We start from the raw sequence: 24238 nt of genomic DNA, 5'->3' as shown, positions 1-24238 counted from the left end.
TGTACACATTTTTATTTCCAGTTTCCTATCCTTAAATAGTACCTGTCCATTTATTATTACCTATAATGTTTTTCCATTCTGATTTCATAAGAATTCATACAAATTTTACGAGTTGGCTAACAATAACGAAACCCTGCCCTTAACCCCAACGTCACAGGAGTAAAAGCAAATTGTACAAAAATGGTCGAATGTGGTTGTACAAATTAATATGAATTAGCCACCTCAATCCCATGCGATAGCATTGGTTTTTTTGTCACGTTCGTTTGAATAAAAAATTATTATGAAAAGTGTTTAATGTCAAAAACAACATAGGTAGACATGTAATAGAAAAAAAGCTTAATTTATTACACAATAAATAATTACAGTACATAACATGTAAACACATTAGTAGTACTGGACATGTAAACAGTTTTTGTTTTGTTTTACAAAACAAAAAGAAGTCGTGTTGTTATTATCCTCAAGGACCCAAACAGCAAAGGCCCATCAGGGGATGGGAACACTTTTTAGGATTTTGACATCCCACCCGACCCACTTCCAAAATCTCCCTCACTTGTTGTTCTGATAACGTCCTCTTCCAGCGCAGCAGCCGAGGCAAATAGAGATCACTAAAACATTGAGAAGATTTCAGTTCTCATAAAAACTCACAAAAACTTTTTCCAAAGTTACCATTATTTTTATATGCTGCATGTATATAAAGGAGGTCAGGTGTTAAGGCTGGATTTACCTGTCTTCTGGAAAGTCTTTGAACAAAATACCACAGGTAAGCTTTAGTGTTTCAACATCATGAGTAAACAAAACTTCGCTCATTCTCACAAGGAGCTGATTCTGTTCAACATCGACATTCTGATGGAAACAAAAGATGGATACATCACACGTCCTGCATCCATACTGAATATTGCATGCTGAATTTTTTTCTTAAAGAGGCCATGGCACAAGACTTTTTTAAGATGTCAAATAAATCTTTGGTGTCCCCAGAGCACATATGTGACGTTTTAGCTCAAAATACCATATAAATAATTTATTATAGCATGTTAAAATTGGCAATTTGTAGGTGTGTGCAAAAATGTGCCGTTTTGGGTGTCCTATAAAATGCAAATGAACTGATGAAATTCAAACACTGATCACAATGATGGTGGTTTGTTGCAATTAAAACTCAATTGTGCTTTTCTCTGCACTAAATGGCAGTGCTGTGGTTGGATAGTGCAGATTAAGGGGTGGTATTATAATAATACGAGCTCCTTATGCCATCATAAGGAGAGCCAAATTTCAACGACCTATTTTTTCATGTGCTTGTAGAGAATGGTTTACCAAAACTAAGTTACTGGGTTGATCCTTTTCACAGTTTCTAGGTTGATAGAAGCAATGGACCCAGTCATAGCACTTAAACATGGAAAAGGTCAGATTTCATGCCATGGGCCCTTTAAGGGCCAATAAATATTTTTTTTTTTATGAAAATGACAAAATTATTTTTACCAGTTGAGTAAATGTGTTGTGAAAGTTCTGAACATCTTGTCTGATCACTTCTTCAACATCTTCCCATCTCTTCTGCAGTCTTTTGAACTTGGTATTTATCATGCAATTCAAATACACATGGGAAACACAGTCGTACGCTAGATTCACAATGATCTATCAGAAAGAAAGATAAAGAAAGTGGAGGAGAGACTGAGGTTGAGATCAGATTAAGCAACATTTAATTAGGCAACATCTTTGTAATTGGGTTTATGCACCTACCGTTCTTATCTCCTCTGCTGCGTGAGTCTGAGGCAGAGATTCACACTGCTTTTCAATTTCCTCTGTCAATTTATAAATACACTCATTCCCCTTTTCGAAGTAACTTCTTAAGCTCACCTGAAAGTGTAATTTTACAGAGAAAATACTATTAAATATATATTTTTTTATTTTTATGGTTTAAAATGGCTGGGTATTTTTTGACCCATAGTGGGTAAATATTGGACACAAGCATTGGGTCAATTTTAACCCAGCAGTGTGTTCTGTCCAATATTTACCCATTATGGGTCATAAATAACCCAGCCATTTTTAGAGTGCAATATGTTGTATAATTGGTTTTCAAAAGAATGACACAAGAGTTTAAAACACAATAAAATAACCACCAGAGCAATGTCAGTCTTAACCGTGGTATAATCGTATTGACTCTGGTCCTTTAAATTATTTGAAAATAATGTACACTTGTGGTGTAACGTCAGTCTGCGCATTACCACCTTCGGTCCCTGCTGAAAAAAAAACAATAAAACCATTACAGAAAATTCTAATGGTTTTATTGGTTTAATTGGCAATTTTATTGGTTCTAATGGGATATGGCCCAAAACACACTAGGGTATAATGGGTTTTGTTGGTCTCTAATGGTATGTATTGGTTCTATTGGTTCTATGTATTGGTTCTAATGGAATATGGCCCAAAACGCACTACAGTGTAGTGGTTTTAATGGTAAAAGCTAATGGCTCCTATTGGTATTTTAATGGCAACCATTAGAATTTTCTGTAATGGTTTTATTGTTTTTTTCAGCAGGGGTGTGCATTATTTTTGAATAATTCAACAGCCAATCGTCAATTATTTTTACAAATCCTATCCACAATGCACAATATGAGCAAAACTAGTGTCAGTTTACAGTTATACTAAAGATTACTGTATCGATCTGTCATAGTGCCTTGTTTATTGAAGAACCTGATATGTATGTAGTCTAATGCTGCCTTTCAAGCGCGAGTCATTTCAATGTTAAATCAATGTTAAGACGCGTTGTCTGGAGGTCTCACGGCGCGAATGAGGCTTTTAGCACGACAGACGCGATTACGCCTCATTCGTGCATCAAGTTTGCGTGAATGGCACAAATTGAGCATCTGGCGCGTTATGCGCGAATTGGTCTTTTTGTGCATTTTGCTTTTGATGCAAATTTGCGGCTGCCGCCCAACTTTGGCGGATTTTCGCGCCGCGTTAACCAATAAGGAGCCTGCTTGCAGCTGTGGCAGCAGCCACGCCCAGAGTCACTCATTCAACATGAAGTAACGCTTTACGCTTGACCCGCGCCGCTTATTTTCCCACTATAGTAAGGTTACCAAATACAAACCGGTTACTCTCTCGATAAATGCACAATCAACATCAGCCATCTTGCAAACAGACAACCGCATAGCACTTGCCCCTTCCACAAGAAGCGGATTTCGCCTCTGATGCGCGTCAAATGCAAAAAGCAAGCAAGCATTTGACGCGCATCTGAATGCATTCAAACTGTTCAAGCGGTGTGGTAGACGTGATTTTGACGCCTCAAACGCGGTTGGTGTAAACGCAGCATAACTGTTATGGTGTTTTTCCATTGCGTAGTAGGTCGGGTCAGCTCACCTCACTTTGGCTTGGTTAGCTTTTTTCCATCGAGTTTAGTAACACTTCAGAGATTATAGGCGTGTCGTTATATTTGCGCTGCCTACTGCTGTGACATCATACAAGTAAGAGCGTCGTTGGAATGCTATACATCCCCATACATTGATGTCTTTCTCATTCCACCACAAAATTAAAATTTATTACCACAAATAAATGTTTGCAAATCAAGTTTATCACTACCTCTGTCTCACATGATAGTTTCTGCACAAACACGTCAGTCGACGTGCTCGGCTGAGCCTCTTTTAAGTTGCATTTAAGCATATATGTGAAAACGGGTGCGTCACGAATGTGCCGCCACAAACTGCAAGGTTGTAAAAAAAACTGGTATGGTGCTCCTGATTCTCAACTTGTGAATGTTTTCAGTGCTAAAAGGGAGTTTGGGAACTTACAGCAAAACACAGGTGACAACAGGTTTACTTGAGAGAGAGCAACCTATCACGAAGGTAGAGCTAATTTTTTACATTATAGGAATGACCCTAGTAGTGACGATTCTCTCAGACCAGTCAGTGATCTACAGTGTTTTCGCGTCATGTTTTGGTATCAGCTCAGCTCGCTTGGAACCCCAATCGAGGTGGTACTAAAAAAATATTGTGTACCACAGACTGCATGCACCCAGTGAAAAAGCCCCCTTACATTATAAGGTCCGGACTTTCCGCCCCCATTCTGTTTGTTTGGGAATTACCGCAACTTTCCTTATGTTTACATTATGAACACAGCTGATGATGATGAAAAGAAATTGACTTACTTGTGCTGTGTGCTTTATCTTCTTGTTCACAATAGATAAAGCATGATCTTCAAGCTTTTTCAACATGTCCACAGTGTTTAAGAAGTCCTTGCTTTTGTTTTGTGTAGCAATCTGGCCAGCCAAACATCTAAAACAAAATAAATACAACTTACAATTAGTAACCTAGTAAAACAAACAGTGAAGAGTAGTGACATTTTACACCAAATACAGATATACAGCACAAATCACACATAGGAAAAAGTAAATGAATTCTTCAGTGATACACTTTTAGATTTACAAGGACAGTAATGCATGAAGTTCATACTAACCTGAGTTTCATGCAGGTGCTTATTATCCTAAACAGATGAATGGAGTTTGCCATCGGGTGCTTGAGATTCTTAAGATGTTGTTTCTTTACATGCACGTACCTAAAAAACACGCACATTAGTTTATAATATTAAATTAGGCCTACTTTTTAATGTCATTTTGGTATAACATACAAAACCATACAACAAACATGTTTTTAAAGAAACAGAAGAGTAGAAACTTACTTCTGAACAAAACTGTGAAGCTCTCCAAGACAGAGTATTTGTACCATATGCATCAAAGTCTGACTAAACTTTTTAGCTCTTTGAATAGAAGATATCAGACACTGTAAAGACAGAAGAACACAAATATAAGTGTTCATTAACACCTTAAAAACATGAAATCCATTTTTACAACCTTATCAGATTTCTCAAGACTACAGTACCTGAGTGACATCAAAATGCACTCTTATGAACCATTCTTCATCCATAGACGTCTCTTTATGTTCTTCCTCATAATTTAAGATGTTTTGTAGAACACTAGAAGTTTCATCCTGTAGGAGTTTAAGGTAGACATGTTATGCCCTTCCTAAATATGATACAGTTTTTGATGCCTTTATGCATAAATGATACATTAAACTGCTAAACATGAAGAATATCTCTCGTACCTTCAGTATGGTCAATAGTTTCTGCTTTGCTTTTTCAAACCATCCTGAGATCAGCAGAGGATCACAGTCACTGAAGACATCCTGTGAGTCTGGACTAAAACATAATCGAGGGTATACTTATTCCAGCAATTCATACTCTGTTTGTTTTTTTAAATAATCAATCTATGTAGACGTGAGCAATAATAAGCAGCATACAGTACCTGAAGAAAACACGTTTTCCCCATTGCAGAAGACAGAAGGTCTCATTCACTGAAAGATCTTTGTTTACAAGCAGGTCCAACTTAGTAAACAGGTGACGGTTGTAACTTTGAATCAGGTAACTCAGCAGCCCAGCATCTTTTAATACAGGTGATAATCGATGCACTTCATTGAGCATCACATTCTCAGTGCTTTTTAGAAATTCCTCTATTTGTTCACATCTCTGTGTTGTTGTGCTCTCTACAGGCAGGATGGGAAAGTGTTGCTCTACATGCTTATCTATTAACTGTTGAAATTCACACAGCCAGTCTTGAGGATAGCTGCCTTCTTTCTTGTCTACGGTAACACCATTCTGTTCACCCCATTTTTTCATCATTACAGCCGCGGTGTGAATGTCCTGAGGAGTTGAATGTGCATTTACAGTCTTTTTAAGAACATTGAGCGCTTTCTCTCCATTCACTAACTCTGTAGAGATCAGATCAGGGTACTGTTGGGTTCTTTCCGTGTTAAATATCTGTCCTCCTGTTGAAAGCAGGAATTTGGGGTATGAAAATGAAATTAGCTTAAATGCAAACTCAGATGTGACATCATTCCACACTGCAACCTCAATGCTGGTTATACAACATGCTTGGATTTTATACACATACTGTATAGTGGCCTTCAAAAACATTTTTCTTTAAAAAATAAGCATAACTTAAGTAAAAAAGCTAATTTAAAAAAATTAACATTTATTTTAGATTTTCTTATATTATAAAAATATATCACTTAGCTTTAATGTTAGATAATATACATTCAAGCTGGAATGAGTTCAAATTATTTGCAATATATTTTAAACCTCTCTTAAATAGTTAAATAATTTTTTTATGTAAAAATTCACAACGTTTTTTTTTCAGGCATAAATTATATTTTCAAGTCTAAATTTGAATGAACATTAGAAGATGTTAACCTATGTAACATATATTTCCCTTAAGGTACAATATCTCACTATTAAAGGCAAATGAAAAGAGAAAGCTTTACCATTTGTTGTATCTGTGTGCTGTACCATGTTGTTCAATAGAGGATTCCAACCATCTTTATCTTTGCCATGTTTTTTAAATCTCCGCCTGTTTATGCTGCGCATTTCACTAAATTTCATGTTTGAAAGGAATAAAGAACTGCACAGTTGCAGCACAATATTTATAGTGAGATAACCCCACCCATAAACCAGGTACATTTAATGGGGTTTCCCTTGAAGACTGTAGCAGCCAATAGGATCCTGGCTTTTTGTGTGTTTGGTACTTTCCCCACAGCCAGCAGGTTGATGTCATGGGAATGATCCTCTAGTCGAGGATACATGGAAACAAGTTAGATGGATGCTATTGTATCCTTTAAGCTTAAACGAAAGTGAAACCCATCACTTGGATGTGCCATCCTAATTTTAGATCAGCACACAGTAACTATCAAACATTACAGAAACATAACAGTTGTCAGTTATCGGTGAAAGTGAAGATGAAAGTGAAACACTCATAAGAGTCAGGTGTTTAATTTAACGCACGGCATGGCGTCACACCTTTCTTTACTTTGGGGAAATACATCTTTCAAATCTGCTTTTATACTTTATGATCAGTTCTGCAAATTTGCAAATGATAAATATTTGAAAGCAAGGTTGATCATATTTTTGTTTTGAAAACTAATAACTTAACGTCAGTCAACTGAACTAAAATAATGTAAATAATAAATAATCTAGACAGTCTATAAACTACATCGACCAATTAAATTAAAGGTCAGACTCAAAAGACCCATAAAATAATCTACTAATTTTAGATAGGCCTATTACTCCTTAACACACCAAGGACAGCAAAGAATAAAAATTATATCAGACATAATGTTAGGCAAACCATGCTGCTTTTATTTGGTAGACTTTTTTAATATATTTAATATATTTTGCAAACATGCAAAATCCTGTATGAAGCACTGTCAAGAGCATGCCAAACCAACAGAGGGTGATCCTATCCCTAACCGTAAAGCCATGTTGGCCTATCAGAAGCCATTGCAGTCTTGCCTCGGCAAATACAACAACATCATAAGCCGAAAACTCCCCCATTACACAACAACATTACAACCAAAGGTACTGAAAATCTTACGGCAGCAGTTTTTAGTCACCTAATACTGCGTTTATGTGTGAATGAACGGCCAGACTGCATAGAAAAAGCTATGTTTAAAAAAACTGTGAACGTGTTGACAGGGCCTTAAAATTTGAAAAAGAACTGTGTTTGAAAATTCGAAAAAAGTGCAGGTTTTTATGTTGCTAGGCAACCGTCGAATCAGCTGTTAAATGTCATGTTAGCAGCAACTTAAAAATATACAAACAGAGGCTGCTTGCTCTGACCTTTGATTCATTCGATTGGACACTATCTAGAGTAGGCCTAGAGATTGTTTTCAACTTTAGGCACTCAGAGCACTCCTCCAACAAAAATACAGGACGCCCGGGATGCATAAACAGCGTGCAAAACGCTCACTGCCAATAGAAAACAATTTTAAAAGAAACCTCTCACTGCAAATAATAAAAAAAACATGACATGTCCGTCTGACTGTCCACCATTTACACTTTCAGAAAAAATGGTCCCAAGCTGTCAATGAGGCATTACACTTAATAAGGTCCTGATTTGTACCATTCAAGTACACATACTACATTTCGTATCAGTGTGTACCTTGAGGTACTAATATGCATTCTTCGGTACAAATACATCTATGAACTTTATTGGTGCAGATGTGTAGATTTTTAAAAGGGTACCGAGTACCGACCCAGTGACAGCTAGGGACCATTTTTCTCTGACGGTGTAGGAGTCATAAACGAAATCTGAAGCTGTTTTTATAACCAACCTCACATGCTTCACACACATCAGATGCGTTAAACTCTATAACAAAACTATCAATATCAGAAAATAGTTTATGAAAGTGAATGTTGAGTGTGTTGTTTTTACTGGGTCTACATACAGTAAAAGCAAGCACGTCTGTTTTCTTAATTTGTCAAAATGAGCTGTCTTTGTTTGAAAGCCATGATAGACAGCAGCATTTTTTTAGTTCATGAAGCAGTCACATTATTTAAAAATTTTGGAAAGTTTACTGATTGTGTTGAGATTTTAATAACCAGGACAACAGGAAAGGTTCATAAGGAAATGGGGACAGTTTTTGCATGCAGGATGTTGACTTTCCACCCAATTCACATCCAAAATCTCCCTGACTTGTTGTTCTGATAACGTTTTCTTCCACCGCAGCAGCCTGGGCAAATATTGCTCACTAGAAAACATTAAGATTGCATTTCTCATAACGCAGTTGAAAAAACTCTTACAAATTATTCTTTAAAAAATGGTTAATGGTATGTTTTTACATAGGCCTACATACATTTAAGTTAGTCAGGTAATATTGGCTAGGCTGGGTTTACCTGTCTTCTGGAAAGTGATTGAACAAAACAGCACAGGTAAGCTTCAGTGTTTCAACATCACAATAAAACAAAACTTCACTCATTCTCCCGAGGAGCTGATTCTGTTCATCATCGACATTCTGCAGGAAATAAACATTACATTATTGACCTGAAATACTGCATATTGTTTTATTTGATCAAAATTCCAAAAAAAAAAAAAAACTAATAAAACTTAATGGGACAGTTTCCTGGACAGGTTTAACCAGGACTAGGCCTTAGTTAGGACATTTAACCCTTAGAACATAGTCTAACCCTAACCGAACCATAACAAACCTTACAAAAACAATAATAGTGTACATCTTGAAACAAAACAATGGCACTAATATGTATGTCAGTGCAAGATGTTTTTTAAATAAGGGCAGCTCAAATATGCATTTTAGTCTGAGACTAAACTAAGCCATGTCCGGGAAACTGCCTCTAATGAAGATTAAAATTCATATTCACCAGTTTAGCAAACTTGTCACGAAAATGTTTAATATTTTGTTTTATCTTTTCTTCAACATTTCCCCATCTCTTCTGCAGCTTTTTAAACTTGATCTTTATCATGCAATCCAAATACACACGGGAAACACAGTCGTATGCTAGATTAGCAATGATCTATCAGAAAGAAAGATGAAATTTGAAATTTTTATTTTAGGTTTCACTGTTTTTAAAAAATAAAGTTTGATATGATCTTATAATCTTTGTGACTGGGATTATAAACCTACCGTTCTTATCTCCTCTGCCGCTGGAGTCTGAGGCAGAGATTCACACAGATTTTCTATTTCCTCTGTCAGGTTATAAATATGCTCATCACTTTCTTCAAAATAACTTTCTAAACTCACCTGGTAATATTCAGGGAAACAGGAATTATTTCAAAGTTTTATCAATTCAATATTATGTAAAATTGTATTGTAATGTGTGATCCCCTGAATTAACCCAGAAAATCTTTAGATTTGACCCAATAATGGATAAAAAACAGCATTTTGGGTTAAAACATCATATGAGTAAAACAATGTGTCATTATACAGTGACACTCTTACGATCATCATTGTGTTGTGTATATTGAAAAACCTGATGTAGGTAGGTCTAAATAAATAACACTGAGGGACCAGACTGATCCCTATACTGTCTGTTTGGGATTTACCACAACTTTCCTCCTGTCTACATGATGATGAACACAGTTGATGATGATGAAATGACATACTTGCGCTGAGTATTTTATCTTCTCGTGCACAATGGATAGAGCCTGATCTTCAAGCTTCTTTAACACGTCCACAGTTTCACATTTGTCCACATTAGTGATTTGGCCAGGTAAACATCTACAGCAAAATAATTATGAATTACAATTGGTATCATGTTAAAACAAGCAGTAAAGAGTAAATGGATTTTGTGAGGACAGTGGATAGAGTGTGAATCAGTGAGAAAGCTAACAAATCATAAATACATTTATTTTTTAATTTACAAACATAATAATTTATAAAAAATAATACCTGAGCCGCATACAGGTGCTGATTATTTTACACAGATAAACAAAGTTTGCATGAAGATTTTCAAAAAGTTTTTCTCTCTTTTCTGAAAGATTTCTCCTCTTAGCACACAAGTTGAATGGCCTGTGCCTAGTATTTTCATTATGGGGCTGCAGATTTTCAAGACATGTTTTCTTTCCATTTACATACCTAAATGTGCATGTAGTTTTGTATTAGTTTATATTTGTTCCTACAAATATTTGTTTTGTTAAATGGCATACAGAAATCGAAACTTACTTCTTAGCAAAATTGTGAAACTCTTCAAGACAGAGATGTTGTACTGAATTCGACAAACTCACACTACATTCTTTAGCAATTTGAATAATAGAGTCCAGACACTGTGGAGACAGAATATAAATTTAAACATCATCTTTTAAAAATACATTTTTTCTTAACAACCATTTTAAACCTTATTATTTTTCTCACTCTAAAGATTTACCTGAGTGACATCATGGTCCACCCTGATGAACCTTTCATCATCAATTGACCTCTCATTATCTTCATCATCTTTCTCCTCATATTTCAGAATGTTTTGTAAGAACATAGAAATTTTATCCTGTGGCAGTTTAATAGAGACAGAGATACATTGGTTATTGTTGTCCTTACTCAATAAACACACTAGAGTTAAATCATGAACTGTCATTTTTATGGCCCTGTCCCAAATGGCACACGCTGGACTTGTGGACTTCCTCAGAGTCCACTTTAAATACATCATGTAGTGCAGACTTTAGGGAACTTTGACGCGAGTCCACGAGGGGGCACCGGAGGCCCTGTCCCAAATGGCGCACTTCATGTAAACTTTCGGCCTTGCTGCCTTGGGGGGGTGTACACCAAAGCTTTTAAACACAGCTGAAAAAGCCTAGAGGATGCCGAATGCCAGCTGTTTTTTCAGCTGAACCCCAGTTTTATTTAGCTGAGCACTTTGGTTGCTGGTATACTGCTGATTTGTTTATCAGTCGTTGAACGATGCACCGGTTGGTTGTTGTGATATTTGTCCCGCCCCTCCTCCACTGTGATTGGATGGCCGTGTGAGAACTGATATTGACAAACTGAGCTTTTCACTCTCGCCGGCTTTCAGCATGGAATAAAATGCTGGCTGCTGGCTTTTTTAAAAAGCCAAGCTTCCATTGGAAACAATTGGAAACATACGCCGGCCGCATGCGTAAAAGCTTTGGTGTGCACGCCCCCTTAAATTGCGCATGCTCGCTTAGTCTACGAGTCTGTAGGGTGTCCCATATGTAATATTTACACTCTGAAGTGTGCTCATCAGCGCCCCCTTTGCACCCTTGATGCAGTCTTCACTTCTGCAGGCTTCACGCACTTTACCATATCAGAAGTGCTTGCAAAAGAGCAATCAGACAAATCAGATCACGGATGGGAGGAGTTCACACTGATGGGCAACTTCTCTATATTTCCGGCGTGACGCACGAGTCTGTCCCAAAATATGACTCCGGTGCTCCCAGAGTGTGCCATTTGGGACAGGGCCGGAGTCGTATTTGGGACAGATTTGAGCTTCACGCCAGAAATAGGAAGAGAAGTTGCCAATCAGTGTGAACTCCTCCCATCCGTCTTCTGATCACTCTTTTGTAAGGACTTGTAGACTAAGTGAGCATGCGTAATTTAAAGGCACACAAGGCAAGTCTGAGTATTATTTCTCTACTAGCTCCCCCTAGTGTCTGGGAGTAAATGCGTTCTATATCTAAGACTATACGAGACTGAAGGACACCGGGTCGGATACAGCGAACTTGCAAGTGGGGTATTCTTCCTACAGACAGTAGGGGCGGGCGAGAGAGTCTTCATTCGTCATGTAATGAGTCATTTAACCATATACCGACTTACGAAGATGATTTATTAACATAAAAATGGTGCCTTGTGTCCCTTTAAGGCCACGAGACCGAAAGTCCACATGAAGTGTGCAATTTGGGACAGGGCCATAATTTAACACTCAACATGTGCTCAGTTCTTTAGTCCAACTGATTCTGATATCTTATCTTTGTATATCACACAATGTTGCCACCTTCAGGACATATCATTAATTACAATTATCAACACAAACACAGTTATGGCCTTCCTACAAACTTCATAATTGCAGTTGTTGTTCACTTTTTGAATTAATGATATGTTAGTTAGCATTAGGTTAATTCATCAATAAACAGTAAAAGGAAATATTTTTTTATTTTACATCATAAAAACACATCCCACCTTCAGTTTGAGTAGCATCCTCTGCTCTTCTTTGTCAAACAATTCTGAGAACATCTGAGGGTCACAGTCACTGAAGACATCCTGTGACTCTGGACTAAAACATAATCGAGTGTATACTTATTCAAGCTGTTCGTGAAATCTACAGAAACATGAGCAAAAATCTGCAGCATATAGTACCTGAACAAAACACGTTTTCCCCATGTTAGAAGACTGAAGATTTCATTTAGTGAAAGATCTCTGTTCACAAGCAGGTTCAACTTAGGAAGCAGGTGAGTGTGGTAGCTTTGAATTAGGTAACTCAGCAGTCCAGCATCTTTTAGTACAGGTTTTAATCGATTCACCTCATTAAACATCATATTCTCAGTGCTGCTTAGAAATTCAAATCTTTGCACTGCCGTGCTCTTTACAGGCAGGATGGGAAACTGTCGCTCTACAGACTCATCTATTAACTGTTGAAATTCACAAAGCCAATCTTGAGGATAGCTGCCTTCTTTGTTGTCCACGGTAACACCGTTCATATTACCCCATGTATTTATTATGACAGCCGCAGTCTGAAGGTCCTGAGGATTTGAATGTGCACCTAAAATCTTTTTGAGAATATCGAGCACGCTTTCTCCACTCACTTCAGATGAATTATATTTAATATGGTGCTCTTCTGTTAAAAGCTGATGGATTTCTGTGTGATGAAGTATAAACTATGATGTGACATTATTCCTTTCTATAATAATAACAATAGTGCATAGTGTGTATATCTTACCGTGTGTGTTTTTTAGAGAAGCTTTCCGTTTATTTTTCCCTCTCAACTTATTAAACATCTTTTTAAAATCCATGTTTGATTGAGACAAAGTTCTGACTTAAGATAAATTCAATTTTTAGATGAATTGGAGATTTCCCGTAAACAAATAAATATTATTGCAGCATACAATGTAATTCTAGTTTATGCTTGTTTTATATTTTCCTCTCAGTCCACAGGTTGGATGCCCTGTTACAAATCTTCTTGAAGTTACGTTGTGTAGGTAATAGAGGTGGATGTGAAATTACATCATTTGAGTGCAATGAAAGTGAAATTCATCTCTTGAATGTGTCATCTAAAATTAAAAACAAAAGTTGACTACGCTGTGTGATAAAATATTGAAAGGGACATGTCAAGACCATATTAAAAATAAATGTAAATGACATTACAAAGAGCAATAAATATCTGAAACTTTTTCTGGTTAGAGGCAATGTATATTTTAGAGATGCTGAAAAGATCTACTTTCACTCACTGAAAACATTACTCAATTTTTAAAAACAGGAAACAGTGTCTTACCATCTGTGGTCTATGATTATCATCATACAACATTAATCTTCAGTCTGCTGGTTTTTCTGTACTTTTCAATGTTAAGTGTAATGTTAGTCTGTATTAAGCACCTGCTTTAACTCAAGTTTGACCTTAATTTATGAAGAACTAGTCAGGACTATGGTCCGGAAATGAGAATAGCACTTTTAACTTAAGTTGAAGTATTTGTTCTACACCTTGTCTTCACAGGATGTGATGATTTTTGTGGTTTGAGTTTCTGAGAAAAATATGTTTAGCAATACAGATGGAGGAAGGTAAAAATTGTGGCAGGTGTACATTCTTTATTGTGATAGCTGATCACTATTATAATTATTATTGTTGTGTTATGTTGTTCTTCCAAATTAAAAAGATGCAAACAGGACAGACAAGTAATAGTAAATGTGCATGACTGGAAACAAGTACAAGTTTGATCAATTGCATGCTGTTATGCAATCATATGCAAACATTTTGCAGAGTTGTATTTCAAAGCAGTGCTGCCTCACAGCAAGAAGGTCCCCGGTTTGAGCCCAGGCTAGGTCAGGTAGCCTTTCCGTGTGGGGTTTGCATGTTCTCCCTGTGTCAGCATGGGTTTACTCCGGGTACTACGGTTTCAGGCCAAAAACATGCAAGTTCGGTGATTTGGAGATAACAATTTTCCCTTCCCTAACCTGTGTATGGATTAATTTCTGTATGGATTAACTGTTTTTTGCCATGAATATAGATGCTGGAATGGGTGAAGAATTAATCAATAAAGAAAACACTTTGACTGTGTCTGAAACTACTTCCCATCTTCTACTGGATATTGGCTATTTTGTAGTGGTGTTTGAATTGTCAAAATGAGGGTACTTTCTGATATATAATGTCATGGAAAATGTAATTTGTGCATAGTGAATAAATCACTGATGATTTTGGTCTAAACTAGTTATATCCACATAGTTTACAGTTTATGTGAGAAGTGTTGTGATGTTAAGAGATAAAAGACATATCCCTAAAATGTCTGAGTAATCGAGCATCTTTATACAAGGTAATACCATATTTGGAGAAATTTGAATATACTGTAACAAGTATATTTTTTATGTCGTTCTGACATCTAGTGGTGTGGATGCAATGTCTTTTAGAGATGAGAAATATTAACGTTTGCAAAGCTTTCAATATATTGTACCAATTGATTTGCAAAATGATTCACTGTTTTGGAGCAGTTGAAGAAGCTGCAAGAGATGCTGGAAAGCAGTAATTCTTATTTAGGACACTTAATCATAAATAAAACTTGTGTTAAAGGTGCTCTTAGCAAATTCACGCGTTTTAGGCCATAACATTTTTTTTGTTTCATACAGTTAACATCTCCTCACTATCTGCTAGCTGCCTGTCCTCTGAACACACTGTAAAAAAACATGGTCTCTGCAGACAGCCCAGGCTTTGCAAACTGCAACAAAAACAGAGTGGTCAAACCTACCACCACGAAACATAAGAAAGTGTTCCAGCAAATAAACAACAAGAAGAATTTGGGAGTGGGGGTTGGGCGCGTTCATGACTCGTTCAGAAAGCACGGAATGGAGGGGGAGTGGAGGAGTTAGCTACGCTCCATTTTGTTTGACAACACTTTGAACGTCGACAGGAAGGGACGTCACACAGATTCGTTTAGAGCGCCTTTAATCTGTAAAAAAACTTGTTGGACAAAACGTGTTAAGTGTCATAAACTTTTGTTAAACACAGAGCTTATTTTTTTCCAGTAATCCAAAGGTCTATGGTAAAAATGAATGGGCTTTTTTGCTAGGGCACCAGTGTCCAGCTAATTTCCGGGTTAGCCTACAAAAAAGTCATCCCTGCGGCACTCTATTCCTGACATTAAATTTTTTCGAATTGCTTACTGAGGCTATGTTTAAATTAATTTGTTTACCTTTTAAAACGCATTACTTTTGCCACGTTTACGCGTTTCATTTATACTACGCCACCCTTTTCGACCCTCATAAACGGAGTCGTGCGTAAACGCTGAAGACACTGTTTTAGTTTGAGAACTCAGATGTTGCTCTGCTGTGTAAATGAACGTAGACGGAGTCTAAAGTAAATGAACAGCTAATGTTAACCTGACAGCGCATCATTTTCAAAGTAAAAATTATTTTTATTCAGGTAAATGGAGGTTTGCAACGGATGTTTTGCCAAAAATAGTAAACATCTACCATCCAGCTATTATAAACGCTATATCAGATTGTTTTAACATGTATAATTATAGATAATGTCTGTTTTATATTTATGTTTGAGTATTGTTGGGTTTGAATATTGTTGTAATGTTGTTTGTTTTGTTAAAATTTAGTTAGCTTATTACGAAAGATAATTTTAAACGCCATAACGCCATATAGGGCGTTGTAAAGGCCAATATGAAGGGAGAATTGTAATGGGTCAGAGTCAGACATTATTTTCGAGGTTAATTTAAGTTTTGTTTGCTACTTTAAAATGAATTTCGTTTCATATAATTTTTCTCTTAATTTTAATTGATGTTTTGTTGATAAGTTTTGTGAATATAAATTAATAAAAACAATAAAATCAACGTCTTATTAATATTTAATGCTTGTTTAGCCGATTGCGCTTTTTGCTGTTTCTGTGTTGCTAGCGGAGGATATGCAGGGACCTCGCACACTTTTAAAAATTAATATCATATTATTTTTTATTAATTAATCGCACACTGAACAGGGACAGGTAAGGAAAGATAAGTTATTTGGTGTTTTTCTTAAGAATACAGTCAGCTTGTACGAAAAGACCGTAAATATGAACTGCGAACAATGAACTATTATAATGTTAACAGCGTGAAATGGCTGAAGAGGAACTCCCTACATTAAAGCAATAAGCATTTCTGTAGGCTAAAGCTATACTTCACCTCTTATTATGTTTGATTGAAGTTTGCATTTGCTGAAATTTATTTTTGCTTCAAGTTCGCTACTGTTCATTTGAATGCTTCCTTTTTAAATCATAAAGACCTTTCTGTTTGGTTTATAACATCAACATTAACCTATTAATCATATTAATATGTTGTGGGGGGGCTAGAACAATATAAGACTTTCCCAAACACATTGTTATAGGTTCAAAAATAGTGTCTGTCGCAATTGCCGGCAAAGGATCCAGCTATGAATTTTTGTCAATATCGCACACCCCTAGGCTGTATAAATGCGCAAAGGTAAGCTATTATTAGAGTAATTTGTTATTTTTCACTTTTATGCGCATGCCCAGTTACGTGATTGGTCAGGTTTCATGCGTTTATGGTCGTGTATAGTGTGGATGAAGATACTTTTTAACTCTTTCCCCGCCATTGACGAGATATCTCGTCAATTAAGAGAAAACGCTTCCCCGCCAATGACGAGATTTTCCGTCTTTCCGCAATACCGCAATTATCCACAACTTTTAAAACCCGGAAGTATTGCCCTATGGCAAGCTGCTGCATGTCTGTGTCTGTTTTAAAGATCGCTCTGAATGGGATCTCTATGAAAAGTCCATCACAAAAATTGAATTATCTCTGCTTTTTGCTCAAAATGTGTTGTTTTTGCAGAAACCTACCCATATTCAAAAGCTGATTGCAAAAGAACCACTGAAGGTACACTGTAAAAAAAAATCCGTAGAAATTGCAGCTGGGTTGCCGGTAATTTACCGTAGATTTAAATTTATGTTATTTACTGGCAAAATTTTGTTCAAAGTTAGATGAACATTTAACATTTACAAGTCTTTGTCTTTACAGAGTAAAACTAAAAAAACAGCATCAAAACGTTCTGGGAAACAAAATCTGAAGCAAAAAAACAGAAAAAGGTTGATGATGACTTCTGGTTCCCAGAATGCTTTGCATGAGGCTGTTATTGTATAGTTTTATTCTGTAAAGATAAAGACTTGTTAATATTTAAAATTTATTTAACTTTGAACAAACTCTTGCCAGTAAATAACATACATTTAAATCTACGGTAAATTACCGGCAACCCAGCTGCAATAACATTGTAATTTCTACGGATTTTTTTTACAGTGTAGGATGAAAAAGTTTTTTTTTTTTTTTGAAAGCAGAGGGTCTGTTCTTTCATTTGGTATATTGTATGTTTATATATTTAAAGAAGAACATTTTCTGGAAGGCATTAAACTTGATGAAAATCATGAAAAACGCTGGCGCTGGCTGGCAACTTTTTTTTTAAACGCTGGCGCTGAAAGAGTTAAAATGCCAGTATTAACGAGGATCGTTTTCATTTTAAAATGTCATTTTAAAACGCAAATGCTCTATTGTAAACAGGCCCTGAAACTTGTTTGCAATGAAGTAGGAGATGGTTATAGCAATGATAATGAAACATTATTAAACATTATAAAAAAGCACTTTAATAACAAGTGTGATTTGACTTTACTCAATAAAAGGTCAGACTCAAAAGAATGTTTTTAATTTACAATTCAGACATCACTCCTGAATACACAACATATAACTAAGAATAAGTACATTCTCAATTAGTAGTAATAAACAAACAAAATCTGAGTTTTTATAGCTTTGTGCATCACACACTTCAGGGGTGTATTCCAGAAAGCGGGTTTAACTTATCATCAGCGAATCCCTAAACTTTCGGTTAATTAAAACAAAACTTGCTAACCCTGATCATGTTGGTTTCAAAACACCTGATAAGAGTAAGTTCAATTAACTCTCTACTGGTAACCAAGAGCTAATGGGCGCACACAGGGATACATAAAGACATTTTAAATTTCAAACATACCTGGGCATGTCCCATAACCAGCTTTCTGGAATACCCCCTGGTGCGTTAAACTCACTCAAACAACATGAGACAAAAGTGTATTAGGTTGATGTCAAAACAAATTGACTGTCTTTGTTGACTTAATTATGTCATGGTTTGTCAAACAGACATACCATGAAATGTGTACAACATTTGTAAAAAGCTGACTAGCTGTACTACTAGTACAGTGTACTACAGCTTATTACGATGTCTAGTTATTAAAAACCTAGGCAACAGCAAAGGTCCATAAGAGGTTGGGGACGGCTGTCACATGCAGGATTTTGACATCCCATTTGACCCACATCCAAAATTTCCTTCACTTGTTGTTCTGATAACGTCTTCTTCCAACGCAGCAGCCGGGGCAAATATTGCTCACTGGAAAACATTGAAAAGATTTTATTTCTCATAAACACATTTTCTAATTTCCGGACTATTTTTAAAACTAGCTGCAAACTGTATTCACAATTGAATAGTTCAGATGTAAGTGGGTCTGACGTTTTCTTGTACATGCGCATTTTCTTATCAGACTCTTAAAGGGACACAAGGCAGCATTTTTATGTTAATAAATCATCTTCGTAAGTCGGTATATGGTTAAATGACTCATTACATGACGAATGAAGACTCTCTCGCCCGCCCCTACCGTCTGTAGGAAGAATACCCCACTTGCAAGTTCGCTGTATCCGACCCGGTGTCCTTCAGTCTCGTATAGTCTTAGATATAGAACGCATTTACTCCCAGACACTAGGGGGAGCTAGTAGAGAAATAATACTCAGACTTGCCTTGTGTGCCTTTAATGAATTCTGCCAACAAACTGGTATTTCTGACTGGCCTGAGGTCGGGATTAGGCAGATTTGAAGCTAAAGTATTTGAGAGCATTTTTGACAGAAGTGGCTTTTTGGGTTTTGTGGCTTTGCAAAAAAGAATTCTATTTGTAGTTGTAAAAATCGTGACATTCAAACGCAAATATAATTTGTTTCATTAGTTTCCACGAACGTATACACTATCTGCCAAATTTCAAAAGGAATTTCCATTTGCAAATGGACTGAACATGTCATACAAGTTAAAACCCTGTCATATTCAAATCACAAAATCAACTACCGATTTGCAATTTTTTTCCACTGGTAATGTGTTTGCACTATCAAAAAAAAGCTGTTACAAGGAGGACATTACCTTTTAAAATGTCCTACATACCATTTAGGTTTCACTTTTGAGGTACTTATATGCACTCTTTAGGCACAAATGTGTACTTTCTGAAATGTCACAACTTTTTTCTGAGAGTATGGCGCCTGGCAAAGTTCAAATGAAATTGTAATTCCCTATGGGATATTGCTATTCGGAATGTGTCTGTGACCCGCATCAATTTCTCATCCAAACTAGTCATAAGTTATTTTGTGAACCTGTCTAAAAATATGCTACATGTGCATTCAGTTTGATGTTTTATCAGATAACAAAGTAATCGTATGATTAATTAGACTGCTTATTGACTGCTTTATGAAATTATATAGTAACACAAGTAACACAACCCATGACCAAAAATCACAAAAAGTTAAAGTGACTAAAAGAGTCAAAGTACCAGTGCTGTTTGAATTAAACAACTCATACAGACTTCAAACACTGTAATGTTTCAAGTGTGAGTGAGAATGCCCACATTACACATTTTAATTAAATATTGGAATTAGGATGTGCCATTGTTTCATTGACATGTATATTGCATGTCCAAATGTAAATGCATGTTGTTTTTTGAAAATTAGATTTCATGCCACTAAATGCATTTTGTGCACATAACGTAGGCATATTTATTTGATTTGAGATTAAATCTGCCTTATTCTACTAGCTGACATATAAGTTTGTTTATTGGTTGTAATAGTGTTTAATATAAGCCACTCTAAAACGTGGTTGACTGTGAGCGATGTCAACTCCAAATAGACACATTTACATTTACATAAAACTAGTCAGGTGTTAAGCTGGTTTACCTGTCTTCTGGAAAGTCTTTGAACAAAGTACCACAGGTAAACTTCAGTGTTTCAACATCACAATAAAACAAAACTTCACTCATTCTCATGAGGAGCTGATTCTGTTCAACATCGACATTCTGGAGAAAACAAAAGATGAATAGCCTACATTTTTGACCATGAATACTGAATACTAGGGATGCACCGATAGGAATTTTTTGGGCCGATGCCGATTTAAACAGACAACTTCTGGCCGATGCCGACACCGATTGCTACTTCAAAAAAAGTTGGACTTCTTTTATTGTCCAAGAAATTTGAGCCAGCTCAACAAAGGTTTTCTGTCGATGCTTAATTGTAGTGCACACCAGAACATTAAATAATTTTAATTGAACAACAGACATGCAGTTCATTGCCTTTATGCAGTTAATTAATAAACAATCGGTATCGGCCTTTCTCATGCTATTGCCGATATGCCGATGGTTTCAATTTCATCAAAAATCGGCCGATAAATATCAGCAGCCGATACATCGGTGCATCACTACTGAATACTACATGCTAAAACTGCATACTGAATATACTGAAAGGGTTTTGATTATCAATTGCGTAACATTCTTAAGAATGTAGCTAAGAATATATTTTTATTAACACACAAAGCCTTAAACACTTTAATAAACACAAATATATTTTTTACCAGATGAGAAAACTTGTCATGCAAATTTTGAACATCTTGTCTTATCCTTTCTTCAACATTTCCCCATCTCCTCTGCAACTTTTTGAAGTTGATCTTCATCAGGCAATCCAAATACACACGAGAAACACAGTTGCACGCTAGATTCCCAATGATCTATCAGACAAAACGATGAAATAAGGGGCACACACTGAGGTTGAGATTATTAGGCTACATTAAATACAATCTTTGTTTATAACTTACCGTTCTTATCTCTTCTGCCGCTTGAGTCTGAGGCAGAGATTCACACAGCTTTTCAATTTCCTCTGTCAGGTTATAAATATGCTCGTCACATTTTTCAAAATAACTTTCTAAACTTACCTGGCAATATAAAGTTTAAGAGAAATCACAATTATTTAAAATGTTTTCAAAAAGCCTAAACACAAAATACTATACACAATACATCATATATAAGAAAAACAATGTATCAGTGTTAGGTTACTGTATCTTTATGTCATAATGGTGAGGATTCTGTAGGTGATCGTGAACAGAGCTGATGATGAAAAATAACATACTTGTGCCAAGTGTTTTATCATGTTTTGCACAAGGGATAAAACATGATCTTCCAGCTGTTTTAAGACATCAACACTTTCATTTTTGTCCAGATTACTGATTTTGACAGGCAGACATCTAAAAGAAAATGAAGAAAATATAAAAAATTGGCATCAAAACAAGCAGTAAAGAGGTGAACTTTACAGGTGCTTTTCTATTAATCAAAATGCAGGTATGAAGTATGCTAATAGAAAACATTACACAGTGGAGTCATAAATATGTTTATTGTTTAATATAGATAATACCTGAGTTTCATACATGTGCTGATTGTCTTACACAGATAAACAATGTTTTCCTGAAGTGGCTGCAGGGTTTCAAGAAGTTCATTCCTCTTAGCCCGCAGGCTGGTTCTGCGACTAATCTTCTTGTTAATGAGTTGCAGGTTTTCAAGACGTTTCATCTCCCCATTTACATACCTAAACAAATGTATATTTATATCAGTTCATATATACAGCATACAGAAAAAAAAAAAAAAAAGATGTTGTAGAAAATCACAATTTAGAAACTTACTTCTGAGCAAAACTATAAAGCTCATCAAGACAGAGAATTTGTACCGAATTCATTAAAGTCGGGCTAAATTTGTTTGCATTTTGAATAACAGGTATCAAACACTGTAAAGACAGAACACAAATATTGTATAAATGCATGCATCATCTTGAAAAAAAACACCAACTTTTAATCCATGTAACAACCTATACAACCATTTTACAACCTTATCATTTATCTCACTCTAAAGCCTATACCTGAGTGACATCAGTGTGCACCCTGATGAACCATTCATCATCCATTGACCTCTTATTATCTTCTTCATCATCTTCCTCCTCATAGTCCAGAATATTTTCTAAGACCCTAGAAATTTCATCCTGTGGCAGTTTAATAGAGACAGAGATTCACTCCTAAATCTTCATAAATGCAGTTGATAGTTTATTTCATGCATGAATTATGAGTAAGCGTGGAGCATATGACATCATACAAACATGTCCTACCTTCAGTATGGTCAGGATCTTCTGCTTTGCTCTCTCTAACCATCCTGAGATCAACAGAGGGTCACAGGCCCTGAAGACATCCTGTAAGTCTGGACTAAAACATAATCAAGTGTATTATTCAATCAGTTTGTGAAATCTACAGAGATGTGAGCAGTAATGATCAGCATACAGTACCTGAACAAAACACATTTTCCCCATTGCAGAAGACAGAAGGTCTCATTCACTGAAAGATCTTTGTTTACAAGCAGGTCCAACTTAGTAAACAGGTGATGGATGTAACTTTGAATCAGGTAACTCAGCAGCCCAGCATCTTTAAGTACAGGTGTTAATCGATTCATCTCACTAAACATCATATTCTCAGTGCTCCTTAGAAATTTCTCTATCTGTTCAGATCTTTGTGTTGTCGTGCTTTTGCAACCCAGTCTCATGAAAAAACGTACCCTGACTACGTTGGTCCAATTTGCAAAACGTAGAGGGATTACAATAATGGCCCTAGAATTGTATGACTGTTACATTTTTTTTCGCCTATTCTTTTAATGGCCCTTGAATTGTATGACTGTTACGTTTTTCTTTCGTCCAAATCACGTGACTTTCAAGCTACCGGCCGTGAGAACAAAAAACATGGCGGACATTTCTCTCATTTTTAGGGGAAAAATCTATATTGTGAGTTAGTTTCTGCATAAAAATAAGTTTTGATTACATTTCTAGCGAGAAATATATATTTTATTTTCATAATATGCACTCAGTGAATTTACATAATCACTCGCTTGCTCGATGTTACGCAGTACGCAGATTTTTCAGATCTCGCCAGAATAATGTAAAACTGATACGTTTTTGGTTGCTATGGTTGCTGCCAGGGCTCGTCACATGACGTCTTCTACAGACTATAATAAATAAGAATAAATAGGAAGAGGCAACAATAAATGATCTATGCCAGCGCAAGTCAATATTTATCTGGCCAGTCAACTGGTTTTTAATTTTAAAAATCCCTCGCAGTCTGAACTGCAACAGCACGGTCTGCGGTGAGTTAAACAACGTTCAACTGCAGGATCAATAGCATTCAGCGGTGAGTTTAACAACCCTCAAATGCGGTTAAAACAACATTCAGAGGGAAGCTTTATTTAAACCGCGTTCAACTGCAGATAAAACAACATTCAGAGGTGACTTTAACAACGCTCCACGGCGCGTGGGAGTAGCATTTTAAGCGTTTTCTGATCATGTAGGTAAGTGCTTTGATTAACTTTAGACGTGATGCATGCTGGGTGGCAAATATTTTTTATCGAAGGCTCGTTGATGGTAATAAATATACATATAAATATACATTTTACTATAATACGATTGTGTTCGATTAATTAATGGGTTGTTTAATTATTAATTTGTTTATTTTAAATCCTGTAATTTAACAACTCTGACGTCATCGAATGCGACGATGCCAAGGTCCATTGCGATTTCCACTCGGTAAGTTGATGGAGATAATTCTTACATTTACACAGCAAAGAAATG

General features: G+C 36.2%; 2 protein-coding genes across 5 annotated transcripts; both read right to left on the bottom strand.

The window, feature by feature from the left end:
- Window positions 1–392: 392 nt before the first annotated feature.
- LOC135787343 (exocyst complex component 3) lies at window positions 393–13915 on the bottom strand. Of its 4 annotated transcripts, none has more exons than XR_010547056.1 (13): window positions 13768–13915; window positions 13216–13574; window positions 12636–13134; window positions 12459–12552; window positions 10696–10812; window positions 10494–10594; window positions 10221–10406; window positions 9935–10049; window positions 9456–9572; window positions 9193–9345; window positions 8710–8828; window positions 6303–8564; window positions 5669–5807 (listed from the first exon to the last, which is right to left on the bottom strand). XR_010547056.1 is itself a non-coding variant. In XM_065297264.1 (11 exons), the coding sequence occupies exons 1-11, from the start codon at window positions 6496–6498 to the stop codon at window positions 458–460; spliced, it is 1782 nt and encodes a 593-aa protein (XP_065153336.1). In that variant the 5' UTR covers window positions 6499–8410; the 3' UTR covers window positions 393–457. The 4 variants fall into 4 exon arrangements, 1 of the variants encoding a protein (XP_065153336.1); XR_010547055.1 differs by having other exon boundaries at window positions 13216–13546; XR_010547057.1 differs by having other exon boundaries at window positions 9456–9482; window positions 13216–13546.
- Window positions 13916–18280: 4365 nt separating this feature from the next.
- LOC135787344 (uncharacterized) lies at window positions 18281–22839 on the bottom strand. Its single transcript, XM_065297265.2, has 9 exons — window positions 22736–22839; window positions 22493–22612; window positions 22260–22360; window positions 21995–22165; window positions 21713–21827; window positions 21402–21518; window positions 21162–21314; window positions 20492–20610; window positions 18281–18893 (listed from the first exon to the last, which is right to left on the bottom strand). The coding sequence occupies exons 2-9, from the start codon at window positions 22535–22537 to the stop codon at window positions 18737–18739; spliced, it is 978 nt and encodes a 325-aa protein (XP_065153337.2). The 5' UTR covers window positions 22538–22612; window positions 22736–22839; the 3' UTR covers window positions 18281–18736.
- Window positions 22840–24238: the final 1399 nt, after the last annotated feature.

Source organism: Paramisgurnus dabryanus, chromosome 20 (genome assembly GCF_030506205.2).
Source record: "Paramisgurnus dabryanus chromosome 20, PD_genome_1.1, whole genome shotgun sequence".
NCBI lineage: Eukaryota > Metazoa > Chordata > Actinopteri > Cypriniformes > Cobitidae > Paramisgurnus > Paramisgurnus dabryanus.
Note: the sequence above shows the minus strand (reverse complement) of the source record. Positions and strands in the feature narration are given on the sequence as shown.